The following is a 16,408-nucleotide window of genomic DNA, read 5'->3' as shown; positions in this document are numbered from 1 at the left end:
TTCATTATTCTGTTGGATTAAATTATCACTTGGATAATTGCATGTTAGTCATATGATCAGCAGAAATAATCAATGGGGTGGTAGAGGAGTATCCTCTTTGAAGTCATTTTGAAAGAAAATTGGTTAGCAACCACGAAATAACAAGGTCATTTTTATATGTCAGACATTTTAATCTGCTAGAAAAATATACATCTATTGAAAGGAAACTCAATTTTAAGGCAAGTTAAAGGACAATTTCTACATGGTAAAATTAATACGATAGTCTGACCTCCACCAAAAGGTTTCAACGTAAGTCATGTTACCTTTATTTCCTTTGGTGAAACAGTTTCATATCATCCAATGATGCCGATTTTTTTTTTAACATTATCGTACTGAATGAGAGTGATAGTAGTAAATCTTTTGTTAGACTCTCTATGAGCTATCAAAACGTCTGAAATACGGAGGATTAATAATCATGTTAAAGCTGTTACACGGAATGTTACTTTAGAGCTTCTTATTTTCATTTGTTATTTATGATGTTTTCAATATACAGATGCGTATTGTTTTCTGCAGCCCAGCTTCTTCATTTTACCCGTATTGATTAATTTGACAAAATTTTTACAAAATATTAAAGGGTACAAAGCTATATCTGATGAAAAAAAATTGTTACGATTTAAAAGCGATAAATACATATTGTTTTCATATCCTAACAGTAATACATGTATCTCGAAAAAGTTGTTACATAGACTGCCTCTGTTATTTAACATACATGAACATTGCACGTAAATCAAAATAAAATGTTCCCCTACTATTTTAGTCGGTTTAGCGATTATATAAAATATGTTCCACTCGCTTTCATTAAAATATATGGACATATTTGTTTTGTTTTTTGTAGCTATTTTAATAATAATATAAACAATATTCTTGACATCCAAAAACACCAAAGATATAGTTTTATACACTTTAAATATAAGATAACGGTATCAAAGCAATTAATCTTCCAAAAACTTAAAAAAGTTCAGAAAGGTTAAAATCATGCTAGAGTTATGTTACTTGGACTTTGTCCTTTAATTTAATATCGAATAATCCCTAAGTCATATCAAGAACTTACCTAGTAGTAGTGAAAAATAATCTAATAAAGTATTCTTTTAATACACAAACTGACATTTTGAATTGAATTATTAATTGATGCAAACGTGCTGAAACAGTTGATATTTTTCAGGTCAATGACAGCGAAATACTTTCAAGTAAGAAGTTGATCCATGTACATGCCTCTCGGTCTCGACAAAACATCTCTTCTATTGAAAGTTCAAACTTAATCTGATTGAACATATTTGAGCCGTGTCACGACAAAACCAACATAGTGCGTTAGCAACCAGCATGGATCCAGACAAGCCTGCGCATCCGCGCAGTCTGATCAGGATCCATGCTGTTCGCTTGCCAACTCTATTACAAGTAGAGAAACTGATAGCGAACAGCATGGATCCTTATTAGACTGCGCGTATGCGCAGGCTGATCTGGATCCATGCTGGTCGCAAACCCATTATGTTGGTTTTGTCGTGACACGGCTCATTTGTGACCTCGTCAATATAACAGGAAACAAAGCATCTTCAATTACATTTAAATTATTGTGTCATATTCATCTACTATTTCTTAACATGAAAATTCTTTGTTTGAATTACGAATTTAAAAAAAAATGAAAAGAAAAGATGAAGAAGATGTTGCTGCTTTTTTTATTATAAACTGAGTCTTTAAGACTACCAATATCCTTTATTATACTATAGCTAACAAATTTACGTACACTTTGAGTGTTCATAATTGTCACATTTTCATACATGTTTGGTGCTGTAAGGCGAACTCTAAATAGAAGTATAAAAATAACACTTTTCTTCATATTTTAATAATGTATTGCCTTGTACAAAGTGTTTTTATTATACATAAAGTATGTGGCTTCTTACTGCTCGTGTAAAGGAAGAACACGGCCAGGACGCTTATCACTGATCGGATCTATAAAATGTTTGCCTTCCAATGCTGTAAAATTATGACAGGCCAAAATCGCTGAATCGGCAACCTGAAATGTACAGCATATTTGAAGAGTACCTGAATTTTATTTGTTTATCGGTCAAAGGCTGTTTGTTTCGTCTCATTTTCTTGTCCATTTATGAGCTATTTGTCATGTTTTGTAAATGCCGGAAAAGTAACTTGCGTGTTATTCTTCGTCCCTACCGGTATAAGCTTGTAACATTAAATATACAGACGGATTAATTATTAAGTGTCAACTTAACTCATTCCTGTCATTTAATGACAAAACAGATACTTGTAAAATGATTAATTGTAGGCAAACTATATTTCAACGTTAGACACAAATATATAGCCTGTCTCATACAGATGAAAAATGAAATGTCTGTATTTCATAGTTTTAACGCTTATAATTTGTCGATTTTAAAAGACATTTTTTTGTTGAAATGTTAGCAGGGGCAAATATCAACGTTGACAAAGACTCAGGTTCAGTAAATGACTTATGGGGTCAATTTCTAATATAATAAAAATATTGTTACACAGGGCAGGCTATCAGTGTGCTTTGTCATTTTATCCTTTGTTTTCATTTTGGTGTGGTAAACAAATCAGGAAATAGAGCGGTAATGATTATAAGTGATCCCTCCAAAGCATTAAAATCATCAAACTTATATGGAAATAGCCAACTCGGTTTGTTTCTGTACATGAGGGATAATTAAAAAGTGTAACATCCTCACGTCCGCTAGCACTGGCTTGAGCGGTACGCAAATTTCAAAAAATTAAAAGTGCTGGAATCAATGATCCCGAAGGACTAGAAAATATAACAATACTGAAGTATGACCAGTAGAAGTGAAATAAGGGGCAACATTTTACGGCTGCCACACGGCACTTGACACCTGCTGTTGTGATGTTAAATGCTACATGCCAAATATCTAAGCTTTGAACATTGCAGTTTCGTGAAAGAAGACTTAAATGCATTTTCAATGCAAGACTATGTTAACTAAGTGACCATGTTTTTTATAGGAGGGGTATGATTCATATAACTTTTGTAAAGGACCTCAAGGTCATGTTGCATGCTAAAATATCCTAGCTCTTGGGATAGAAGTTTCTTGCTAAAATATCCTAGCTCTTGGGATAGAAGTTTCTTAGATAGGGATTTCCTGCTGAACAGAATTCTATTGCTAGCTCCTGTGACCTTCCTATGCATAAAACTGTGACCATTTATATAACTTTTGTAGAGGACCATCCCATGAAAATTGCTGTGAAGATTGGTCAAAATCCATTAAACAGTTAAAAAAGCTATGGTTAAAGAAAGTGTGGATAACGTCGAACGACGGTCGCCAAAAACACTATTATCACAAAAATTTCTCTCCGAGCATTTTGTTCCCAGGTGAGCTAAAGAATGAAATAACCTTTTTCAAGGGTACATATTGAGGATGATGATGTTGTATCGTGGGATTGTTATCCGCTCTGTTATATGCACATAGAAGAGCCCACCGCCTGTCTGTACCTGTGTTGGCACTACTACAGTGCAATAAGTTGCTGTGGAAAAACAATGCATCACCTAAAAAAAAAATATATATAATTACACTCTGTTCTAAACTTCAAATAATTTGCTTAAAAAAAAGAAAAAGTAAAATAAAATAGCAGAAACGGGATGACAGAAAAGAAAACTAAATGGCATACAACTGAAGACTGACACAGCAGATGATGTTTTAAAATTCAAAATTCCATGAAATCGTAAATGGTGATTTCTGTATATGCCGTTGCTAGGAGGTAACTTGCAATTTCATTTCAGTATCGTTCATAAACACGCTCAAGCAAACTGAGTCTGCCATAATTTTATTTTTAAGTGTTGAACGTTTTTAATTGATTTTATTTTTGTATGGTCACATAAGAATTCTTTGTCCCGTGTGAATAAATAAAGAAAATAGGAATCCCTAAAGAAAGTCCAAAACGGCAAAATTAAAAATGTTACAGTTTTGGTTTGATTGAACCTGTTCATGGATGGAAATGGAATTACCTTCTAGCAGGTATTTGTTCTCTTGCACTGACTTAAGCAGAAATCAACACATAAAATCGGTGAAACTTTGAATTTAGAAACATGTAGATGTGTTCATACAGCGGTTATCATAAAATTTTCAATGTGACACAATTGTGTCGTTCCATGAAAAACGGCGTTTGTAAAAGAAAATTCAAAGAAAGCGTGTGCCTAATGGGCGGAGCTAAACAAAATGGAATTTTGAAAGTGGATCAGAGGTTATGAAGCCTGTATATTACAGATAAAATGTCAAAGGACAAATTTAAAAGGGTCCTTTGAAATTGGCCCGTACATACAATCTGATCTGTTATTATTTCGATACTTGGAGTCGTTCGACTCGACATTGTTTTGTGTAAAAGGTTCTTTAAGTTCTTACTTTTTGACTTTTTTTTCTAACTGAGCCGTTTAAACATTCCTTACTTGAAAATGCTCTTTGCAATATCCTATTTTTCACTACTTGCGTGATATGTATACTTCATAACCTCGTTACCCCTTTCAAAATTCGAAATTGCCGCTTTTCATGGATTGGAATGAATTGTCACATTAAAAGCTCCGAAATAACCGCCGTATGAATACGTGTATGGATGTTTGTAAATGAGTCTTTGAGTTTATTCATGGATGGTCGTGGTAAGTGCATGTTACGACATTACAGAAAACAATTGGTGGAAATAAATGAAAAGAGGATAATACCTTATGAAACTAATTAGATATCGTTACATTATTTATGTCCTACCTTTTTCAAGCTCTACATATTCTAGAGGGAGAGACTTTGCAAGCTCATTCACTCTCTCCATATCAGCACCGACCTGCCCAGCTACCTTGACATGTTCAATCCGGCCACATTTGTGCGATCCTTTAAGAATCTTCAACGAATAAATATAAATCATTTTAAAAATAAATAAATACAATTTGTAACGTTGCGATACATTAAATGCCTGCTAATTTTCTTTACAAATTAGTGAACACAAGATTTAGTAGTCATAAAATCATCCCGATGTTTCATTGAGATAAGAGAAATTGTATGACTTTATTATTCTTTTTTAGACCGTATGTCGACCATTTAATGTAAAATACTTTCATCCTTATTGGATATTGACAAGGAATCAACATAAATAATAGGATGCCACCAATGTTACACACCCTTTCATACACTGATCAGTTTCAAACCCAAAAGAAAACGAAATTACCTGAAGACAGCTGTTGCTCCGAGTACATTTATCTACCGCAATAAAAACAGTCATCATGTTTGGGAACAAACACCCATAATTGTACCAATACCTACAAATTTGAAATTTAAAGACGAACCTGATTTCATAATATACTTGCATATTATCATTATCGCCGTGTCCTTAGCTTGAACTAAAAAATTTGCCGATAAAATTGAAAATATTTAAAATTCATCCTATGTATTACAACACTTTCCACTTACAATTCACAAGTTAAACCAGTTAAACATGTAATAAAAACATTCTGGTTCATTTCTTATAAGTAAATACCAAAATTACAACTAAAGTTAATAATGGACGAATATATGATGGGGATGTTGTGATTGACACAAATTAAAAAAGAAAATCTCCACAAAGACACCAGTTGGAATATTATATAAGATATACCCATAGTCTTGATGCCAAATGTGTCGTCCGCCAATCTTTGGAGGTTTCTTCATCAGCTTGGTATGGTAGTGATAGACTTCTCCTCCAAGTAACTACGGTATTATATAAGGTATATATAAAGATCGTATGAACAAACATCATTAAAGAATACAAACTATACAAAAGCGTGAAGGTCATCAGCTTATTGTTTTGAAATGGAGTTTTAAAACTAATTTATACATGAATGTACTTTTTCGAAGATAAGGGTTGTAGTAAAAGTTATTATGTAAAGATATGCATACAAAGATCAACATGGAAGCAGACTGTCCATGGAACGCAGTCCCTAATACCGTCCAACTAAACAGACACCACTGAGCATAAGTTCAAACACAAAACAACAAACACAAACATGATGCAAAGGTAAATTCCATCGGCCGACATTGTATGATACATATCAACGGAAATGTTATATTTTATCCATTTAACATTTTTTCTGTTTCACATACCTGTTCACAGGTTCCGGCAACTTTTTCACTTCTTGCGACCATACCTGTAACATCTTCACCAGGATGGTTCCACATAATCATATGCGTTTCCTGACCGGCTCCATCAGGTACCTTTGCGCATAATTTTGATAAAAGAGCAAAATTAAATGATGATGTCACATGTGAATCTTATGTGATTTGAATAATCACAAAAGAAAATATACAACAAATGTTTGACAATTATGTCCCTTTGTTCACTTTTTTGATACACAGAAAATGGGTGTCCATGGCCGTGTGGTTGATGTCGTTGTCGTCAAACCTCTTGGACCTCACCTCAGTGGGTTCAAATCCGGCAAGAGACTTTGGATTATTTCATGTAAGGAAATTATTTTGCACAGTCGCCATATTATCTTTACTGTGTTTGTGCGTAGTGTTCGTACAATGTACAACCAAACCAAAAAATACACAGAACCTAAGCTTGTACGGTTTATCGTTATCTTTGTCTTAAATTATTAATCATCAAAACCTTGGGAGATTATTTTAAGGATTGAATTCCAGGGGTACACATGTAATTTCAGATGGTCAGGTACGTGTCCTTCTATTGACGCTAACCTTGTCATTTAAAATAAGATTTACCGGATCAATGACTTACAGCATATGTATGCTCTTGGAATTTTCCTACAGTCAACGCATGCTCGACATGTTTCACCTCGTCATTAGATAGAAGGTCTCTAAATTATAAAAAACATAATTATAGTAATTCATAGGAACGACAAATTCACGCTATTGTGAATGCTATTGAGACAATAATGTACTGTATAGTTTCAGGAAAAACAGGAATTAACTTATGTTGTATATAACCCGGTATTATAAAGTAAGCTTTATTATTTTCATGCTAATTAAAATTCCATCTATTAAAGTGATAATTATTTGAGATCATAACTATGTCACTGAATTTCATTATACTGAGAATCTGCTCCAAGTAGGGAAGTACATTAACTTAAACGATCTCTAAAACATGTTGGATCAGTATTGAGATACTTGTACCTGCGCTCCGTATATACGATTATTGCCTATATATTACGGTGTCTTGTGTCAAAATTTTGAAAACTTGGAACAAATTTTAGAGCAAGGAAACTGTGTAAATCGCCAAATAAGTTCAAATAAAATGGCAGAGGATATAAATGATATAGGGGTTGTGCTTTATGAATTCATTACCTGATAATAATGTACCCGTTGTCTTCAAAATCTTTTTTCATATCACTTGTCACCTGAAAATCATTCTCCATATATCTGTAACCTAAAAAATTTAAATATCGACCATGTCAGACATTGAGACAAATAAAATATATAATTATGTATCACTTTCATTTATGTTCCATATTTTAACCTGCCTACATATCAATCAAAATAAAGTGGAAGAGAATAATGCGAAATATTTTCCCATGATACCTTTACCACCTTACTGTTTGCGATGTGTGTAGAGCAAAAAATAATACAAAATGATCAAGGTTTCATATTTTACCATAGCATTTGACAGTCCGCTCATTCTAGTGAGGAAGCCATACATAGAATGTTTCGTGGAAAAAATCATTTTTTATATAGAGAAACCGAGTGTCTGAACACGCGTTTCACATTTCATAAAAGATACTGATTATCCCCTTTAAATATTCTACATACTGTATGTGCAACTCACTAATATGAGAGGGTTCTACACTTTTTACGATAAAAAAATAATAATTTTTTTAGAAAGTTATGGAAGAAAATAAAATCTTGACCGTCTATAGTATTAGTTTCTGCCCATGTGTATCATAACATTCGTCGGCGTGGCATTGGCACCAAGTAGCCAGCACTACTGCAATAGACTTATTGCATATCTGTGTTCTAGTTATGATTTGTTCTCATTTTAGATTCATTTTTAAGGAGGGTCAACAATTAATGAACTAATATAATAAACGACCATTACCTTAAACATATTTGCTAAGATGCATGCGCTTGTTGATACATTCTTGTCATTGCTTGATACTATCTTATTTAAAAAAAAAAAAACTTGAAAAATTTAGGCGATTGAACCTAACGTCAGTAAAACATATTGGTCAGCTTTACTAGTCAAGTGCTAATAATATTGCACCTCTGACGACGAGATTTAACTTTCGAAATTAAGCACATTCACCCAAAACGTGTCCAGTACATATTAAAGAAGCAAAATTATAAAATCTAGTAAACATAGATCAACTTGAACACTTAAAACTAAAAAATAAAAAAAAAGATGATAAAGATATATACTCTGACATTTAGTGTGATTTAAGTCTTATTTCGTGTTAAGGCGCTTTAAAAACTGTTTTCATTTTTGGGTCATTTTGCAAAATAAAATTTACTTTTCTGAAAAAAAAAAATGTATTAAACGAATTTATTTGAAATATTGCACACAAATTATTTGTTACATACATAAAACGTATAAAAAAATCTCTAAAGAGATATTTCTATTTGTCTGCTATGTAAAGGAGCCTTAGTGGAGTCCCTTGAAAACACATATACAAAACATAAACATGTGTATTCGACGCTTGACTTTCAGATAAGAAAGCAAATAATGTAATTAATGAATTTGTGATTATTCAAAATATTTGTCATAATGATACTTACCTTTAAGTGACATTTTATACGTTTTCTATTTATTACTACTAAAATCCATGTACATTTTAACCTGCTTAACAGATGGATGTCAAGGCAATTGTATTCATATAGTTATCAGTGTTTGATAACACATATCACATATATACATTGTTTAAGTACCTTTTATCGTAAAAGCAGATATAAATACATTCACGATCTCCTTTGTTTTTCTTAAACATATAATTTTAAGATATTTTAATTCAAAACTTTATTTCTGCGCTGACTGGTAATTAAAATACAACTGTATATCAATGTGAAGGGAAATCATGCAACTACACTGACACAGATGTATTATCAAATTGTGGGCCGCGTAGGAAACTGAAAACATTATAAATCATTTATTGTCATTTATTCTTGTAATACAAGTTCAATTTATGGAATACGGCCAATATGAAAACATGGAAGTGTCTTAATAATAAATAAAGATAACATTGTAACCGCCATATGAACACATGATAATTTTCATACCACAAGAGGAAAATAAATCCTGTATTTACGGAAAAACTTGAATTTTCTGTATATTATCGTATATACATTTTTTGACATTATAATGAGAAAGATTTACACTTTAATTTTGTATATTGGCTGAGTTTAGAAGAAAGTTGTCCGACAAGATATCAGTGAACATACGAAAAATATGTTTCAATTCAGTGAAAAATATCTTTTTACATTGAAATTACGGAAAATTGAAATACGCATTTTATTCCATCAATTTTTTTTCTTAATATTTTTTTTGTAAGTACATGTATATAATAAATCTGCATACGTTTCAAAAATAAAAAAACAGTAGTTTTTCATGTAAATATCGAGTAATACTTTAGTGCTGATAACGCCAATGAAAAACCTAAACAAAATTAAGTCTGCGACATTTTTATTTTGACAGTGTCATTTTAATATTTCAAAATTTACTTTTATGCATCCTATGGTATTATATCAATTTGACTGCAGATCTTGTCGAACTGCACTTTTTTACCAATCTATAATCCAGTTAAACAATGTAATCTAGCTTCTATAGTCTTCTCATCCAGTAGGAACTGTTACAAAACATAGTTGAATCAAAAGAAGAAAAGTTTTGAACATGTTAATTACAAGATTTTCCCGTCTAGTCTTTAGTATCTATAATTCAACGTACGAGTTTTGACATAGATTCAGTCTATTACTGGTTTGGAATTTTGTTATTTACATATGCTAAAAGATGTTTCGGAGTTTTTAATTTTTATTTAATATACAAATATGTAAGATAATATACATGTATCTGGACATTTAAAAAGATGTTTAAATTACATTATTGTACCATAATAATTTGATTTCATCTTTAAAAACATGAATGGTACTAAGGTTTTATCAACATACAGCCGATCTGTCTTGGGATAAACATAAATAAAACAATGTATGGTATATCAGTATAATATACTGTATATATCCGATTTGATTAAAGAAATGCACTGTACAATAATTAACGTATACATATTTGTCGAGTGAAAACTTGTGACATGAAGAAAAGAAAAGCAGGCAATGTGACGGAAACAAATATTTGCCGCTACAGAAACTGTTTAACGTATCTGGTAACGTGAATGGAAAGAGAAATACATGATCAGGTCAGATGTATAATTTATTGTCCATTTTGTGAAATTCGTCTTCCAGTTGGAATGTTATCAGTAATGGGGTCATTAAACCATTTGCCATCCAAAGTTGTAAAATCCTGGCACTCGAGAATTGCAGAATTTGGAACCTGAAAGTAATTTAGGGAAAAAAATAAATAATTAATTAATTAATTAATTGTTATTTTTGTTAACCATTAAACTTTCAAAGCTATTTTCATTGTATTACTGACAAAAAATATCTAAAAATTACAAAGATAGTCTTTTCAGTGTACATTATTGAAAAAAACACAGGTCTGTGTTATAAAACATTTAAAATAGTCCGGTAGAAAATACACAATGCACGATACAGGCATTCCTGTCTGAATCTAATCCAATACATAAAACAGTATTTGTAAAATATCTTGATTCAGTTTACCTTTTCTAAAGGTGTATAAAACGGATGAAAATGAACTTTCACTGGATTATTATCAGCCCTGTTGTATGCACAAAGAAATGCCCATCGCCTTGAGGGGCTAGTGTTGGCGCTACTACAGTGCAATAAATTACAATGGAAAAATAATGCATCTCCTGCAAGAAATTGTATAATAGTATTTGAATTGAAATATTTTTAACCTTAGGTTGTGTATCTTAAGTAGAAGTGAAATGTACAATATCTTGTTGGTCCAAAATTTATTTATCATTATATGTTATTAGACTTTCATATTATAAACGATACCTTTACACCAAATTAATGTTACATTGTATGAAAATGGGAACAATTTACGTGCTTTTCATTCAGAATTTCTTGAAATATGGACCTTGATTTCTTTTAACTGGTGTGATGTGTTTATTTGGTCAAAGATAATACGTGCAATGGCATTTTTGCCAGTACCAACATCTACAGGTAAGTCATAAAGAAATAAATTTTTATGTTGAAACCTTTCATATACTACCATTACCTCGTTCAAGTTCAACATATTCAAGTGGTAATTGTTTTGCTATCTCTTCAACTCTTTCCATATCGGCACCTTGTTGACCATCTACAGTGATATGATCAATGCGTCCACACTTGTGAGAGCCTTTTAATACCTAGTTGAAAATGGGAATTTAATTTAAATAAAGTCAATAGAGATATAGGCTGCAACTGATAAAAGTATAACAAACTATTACATCTGTGACGGAGGCATATATGAAAAGATTTTTCAAGTATGTTCCGGATAAAAATTAAGCATAAAAAAAATAATAAAATAGTTTAGCATGAAAAATTACAATGTACAATAACTAAAAAATTATAAAAGGTAGTTATCATGCTTGCACATGTTAGTCTGATTGTTGGAGATCTATCAACCAATGAAGTTTCAAATTGATACCTCAAATAATTTTGATATATGCACTAGACAAAAAAAATAAAGGAAAATAACAAAGAAAAATAACTCAAAAATTATGAAAGGTAGAGTTATAATTTTTTCTGCAGTGCATCCTTGTTAATGAGATAATATCTATCTAGCTATAAAGTTTCATGTTGGTTTTTCAAATACTATTTAAGTAATGCACCGGACAAAAAATAGAGACGGATGAACGAATGTACGAAATAAAACATCTTAGCCTATAGTTGAGTTTTAATGATACCTGGAGACAACCATTTTCTTTGGTGGCCTTGTCAACAGCAATGAACACTGTCATCATGTTTGGAAATAAATTGCCATATCTATACCAGTATCTGAAATATAAAGAAAATTATATTTCGAAGCAGAACATTAACCGTTCTCTTTGACTAAATTTACCAAAGCGTTATTTTATAGACTTAAAACTTTCTTGCTATTTAACATATTTTATGCTGAGTAAAGATGTAATCACTGGCGCAAGAAAACACAAAGTGCTGGTACAGTATTCATAAACACTTGTTACGGTTATAACTGGAATGATTTTATTTATTTCAGAGAACAACCGGATTTTATTCATAATTAAAATCAATATTACGTCTAATGCATATGATACCGCTTAGACGAACCTTTTTGGTGTAGATTTTCACTCTTTATGATTCCAAAAGTTGGCCTTTAAAAACAATTTCTTAACATCATTAAAACTGGACGTATCTTAAAATCTCGGCTCAAAGATCGCTTAAAACTAGAACTCCCATTATTCTTGAAACTTGTTTGCAGCCGTAAAAGGGCACATGCGTCTGACGTCACATTTTATGTGCGTCGTTACAGAAAATAGTTAAAAAGTACTCTCTGCATAAAATAAGAAGAAATTTGTTTGATTTTCGAGAATATCCTATATATCTTACATTTGAGTGAGCAAATATTCACATTCATCCAGCAAATTTAAAATCAATTAAACAAATGTGAATATTCAACCAAAAAATGATAAAAATAACAATTACTTGTTGCATGAATATTCCTAAATATATTACACGAAGAAAAACAAGTTGTGTAGGTCACTATAAAGCTTAAATAGGAGTCGATGTTCTTGCATGGTTCTTTATAAAATGATGTTTATTTGTGGATGTTTACCCATAGTCTTGGTGCCAAACATGTCTTCCGCCAATCTTTGCCGGTTTCTTCATTAACTTTGTATGGTAATGGTAAACCTCTCCACCGAGAAGCTAGCAATACAATTAAAATACGCAATATATTTTTTGTGATAAATAAATTACACATATGAATTTTACATTGAGTTTGTTTACAGAAGTATTTTTTAAGGATGTGTATTCCCCTTTTCTTTTTATTTCCAATCGTGATAATTATACTTCTTGTTTTTTTGAAAGCATTAAACCACTTCTAAAAATGGCAGCTCGTTGAGATTTCAAAATATTATGCTTTACGATGGTTAATATTAAAAAGCGTAAAAAAATGGTGTCCAAACTTTTCGCCATTTGTTTTGAAAGTCTCCTCATTTGAAATTGAAAATTCGTAATGATAAATATACTATTTCTACACAAGTTTCAATTTTGGATGGGATCTTCATATCATTGTTGACAACTCTCTTACAATCCTGGTATGATACTTGCATAACACGTCTACTCTACCAAGGGCTTACAAACGAGATTTGTCGGTAAATGAATGAGCAGAATCATATCTTACTTTACATATGTGTTGTTTTTTACGTACATATATATCACGCTTTATGAAATTACCAGCCGTGACTTCGTCTTCGTTGAGACGGCTTGATTTATACACACGCTTTGTTATCACAATAAGTAGATACAAACAAAATTCGATTGATTCATAGCAGTTCAAGGTACATTGAACTGAAATAACCCTGGGATTTCGTTGATAAGACTAAGATTTAGGTGATATCTCTTACCTTCTCACATGTACCAGCGACTTTTTCACATCTACCAACCATACCTGTAACGTCAACACCAGGATGGTTCCACATAATTAAATGTGCTTCTTTACCGGCCCCGTCTCCAACCTAAATGTAAATATCCGTTGAAATGGTTTGTTTAACATACGGCGGATTTCGGCTATTCAAAAGATAAATTTCAACACATGCCCATACATTTTCGTGGAATAAGATATGTTTGGTTTGTTTCCAGAAATCTCAGTGTTTTATACTGGTCTGATTTTAGATTGTTAAATGGTTTACTTTGTAAAGATTGATCTAAAATTGGAACAGTACATGTATGTAAGCAGCGGTATCTACATCTGTCAAGTAAGTTAAACAAACTGTTAGGTCAAGGTTATCTCATTTAAATGCGAACTTTTATTTCGATGCATATTGTATAACTGTAAACAGATGTGGTGATGTTAAGGCCTGTCACAAGCTTAAATAACCGTGCATGGGAAAAATGAAATTACTTTTAAAACAGATATATATAGAAGCATTTTCTTTTAATCAAATCGGTTTCATTTGTTAAATAGATCAAAACAAATTTGAACAAATGTTGTTATTTTCATAGATTAAAGACTTGTTGAGATAAAATACATATATCAAATAGTCCTATACATATAATTTCCTTTTCAATACCTTAAATGTTAAGTATACATAAACATACCCCATAAGTATGATCTTCAAAAGGTCCAGTCTTGAGCGCTTTTTCAACATGTGCAATCTCTTCCTGTGACAGTAAGCCCCTAGAAAATATGTTGACAATTTTAACCTATGACATTAGCCTAAAGTCAGTAAGTATTACAAGGTGCATGCTATTACAAATTACATAAATAGAACGGTTTTAGGTATGATAAAGAAGTCTCACTTGGCTATGATAAAACCATCCTTCTCAAACGCCGCCTTTATTTCATCAGTAACACAGAATTCACCGTCGATACATTCATACTCTGTAACAAAAGATGTTACAACATTTATTTGTTGAGAATAATTTTTGCTCCGAATGTTTCTTGATTTTTATAATTACACCGAGGTTTTTACCGTTTCATCATTTCTGGTAATGAGTATATGTTGTCAGATTTTTGAAAATAAAAAAATAACAAATATAAAAAGTGAAATCCGTCCGAATTTAGATATTTAAAGAAATGATTTTACTCACTTTTAAGCGGCATTGTTTTCGTTCATACTCACTAAACTAGGATATCAGTATCTTTTTATCAGTTAATACTGATCAGGTTTACATGAAGTTTATCAACTTCACCCTTAATTTGGTAGTTTATATGTAACTGCAATTTTTATAGCTACTGTTCCCTAACATGAAGCGTCAGATATATCTTGGCATTGAACAACTGAAGTGCTCATAATTATTATTATCATTATCATTATCATAAAGAAAGCTCGTGCCTGACAAATTACTTGCATAGCATTCTAAATAAGATTATTTAAGGAAAGAAATGAAAAAGTGTATAAATGCGTCACCAGTTTTTAAATCAAATTAAAATTTTAAAATAAAAGGCCGTTTCCGTTTGAATTTTTGAATAACATAATAAATACTGCCCAATATTGAAGAGATATCACGCTTTGTAGACGCGGTAACAAGTTGTATTCCCTTGGGATATTATTGTGTCTGTCTATTGCTGTTCCCAAATTATCCCCCGCCAAAAAGGGGGCTGGGGATATAGTAATAGTTTCCGTTCTTCCGTCCTTCCGTCCGTCCTGTGAGTCGTCCGTCCATCCGTCCGTCCTTCCGACATTTTTGTCAGCAGCATTTCTCAAAAAGTATTTGTGGATCAACTCGAACTTCATAGGTGGATAGATAATATTGAGGAGGAGTGCAGTGAACAAGAATGATAACTCTACCCTTCATAATTTTTGAGTTATTGACCTTTGTTATTTTTCATACTTAATGTTTCACCTGAGTGGAGCATAACTCAAAAAGTCTTTGAGATGTCAACATGAAACTTCATAGATGAATAGATCTTATTGAGGTAGAATGCTGTGCATAACGTAAGAATGATAACTCTACCCTTTATAAATTTTTTGAGTTATTGCCCTTTGTTTGTTCATACTTAATTTTTTTCCAGAGCATAACTCAAAAATCCTTTGAGTTATTAACATGAAACTTTATAGGTGGATGGGTGTGCAGTGCACAAGAATGGTAACTCTCCCCTATATAATTTTTGAGTTATTGCCCATTGTTATTTTCATACTTAACTTTTGTGCAGAGCATAACTCAAAAATCCTTTGAGATATTAACATGACACTTCATATGTAGATAGGTATGCAGTGCACAAGAATGATAACTCTACCCTTTATAATTTTTGAGTTATTGCCCTTTGTTTTGTTTTTTTTGTTTTTTTCATACTTTTTGTCTGGACTTTATATAAAAAAGTGTTTAAGTATCAACTTGAAACTTCATTGGTGGATAGATCTCATGGAAGAGGAGTGCAGCACACAAGAATGATAACCTGCCTTGCATTATTTTTCAGTTATTGCCCTTTGTTATTTTCATACTTAATTTTTTTCCAGAGCATAACTCAAAAATCCTTTGAGATATTAACATGAAACTTTAAAGGTGGATGGATGTGCAGTGCACAAGAATGATAACTGTACCCTTTATAATTTTTGAGTAATTGCCATTTGTTATTTTTCATACTTATGTTTTTTCCTGAGTGGAGCGTAGCTCAAAAAATCTATGAGATG

General features: G+C 31.8%; 2 protein-coding genes across 2 annotated transcripts; both read right to left on the bottom strand.

The window, feature by feature from the left end:
• Positions 1-363: 363 nt before the first annotated feature.
• LOC132717762 (L-proline trans-4-hydroxylase-like) lies at positions 364-8,920 on the bottom strand. The gene is made up of 9 exons (XM_060701326.1): positions 8,757-8,920; positions 7,332-7,413; positions 6,766-6,844; positions 6,135-6,245; positions 5,650-5,741; positions 5,224-5,314; positions 4,770-4,899; positions 3,408-3,559; positions 364-2,050 (listed from the first exon to the last, which is right to left on the bottom strand). Exons 1-9 carry the CDS (start codon positions 8,767-8,769, stop codon positions 1,934-1,936), a joined length of 867 nt encoding a protein of 288 aa, XP_060557309.1. The 5' UTR covers positions 8,770-8,920; the 3' UTR covers positions 364-1,933.
• A 200-nt stretch (positions 8,921-9,120) lies between these two features.
• LOC132717754 (L-proline trans-4-hydroxylase-like) lies at positions 9,121-14,993 on the bottom strand. The gene is made up of 9 exons (XM_060701318.1): positions 14,865-14,993; positions 14,574-14,655; positions 14,373-14,451; positions 13,679-13,789; positions 12,886-12,977; positions 11,999-12,089; positions 11,329-11,458; positions 10,806-10,957; positions 9,121-10,518 (listed from the first exon to the last, which is right to left on the bottom strand). Exons 1-9 carry the CDS (start codon positions 14,875-14,877, stop codon positions 10,399-10,401), a joined length of 870 nt encoding a protein of 289 aa, XP_060557301.1. The 5' UTR covers positions 14,878-14,993; the 3' UTR covers positions 9,121-10,398.
• Positions 14,994-16,408: the final 1,415 nt, after the last annotated feature.

This window comes from Ruditapes philippinarum, unplaced genomic scaffold, assembly GCF_026571515.1.
Source record: "Ruditapes philippinarum isolate M1 unplaced genomic scaffold, ASM2657151v2 ctg3119_1_1_1_1, whole genome shotgun sequence".
NCBI lineage: Eukaryota > Metazoa > Mollusca > Bivalvia > Venerida > Veneridae > Ruditapes > Ruditapes philippinarum.
This window is presented reverse-complemented; position numbering and strand designations above follow the sequence as displayed.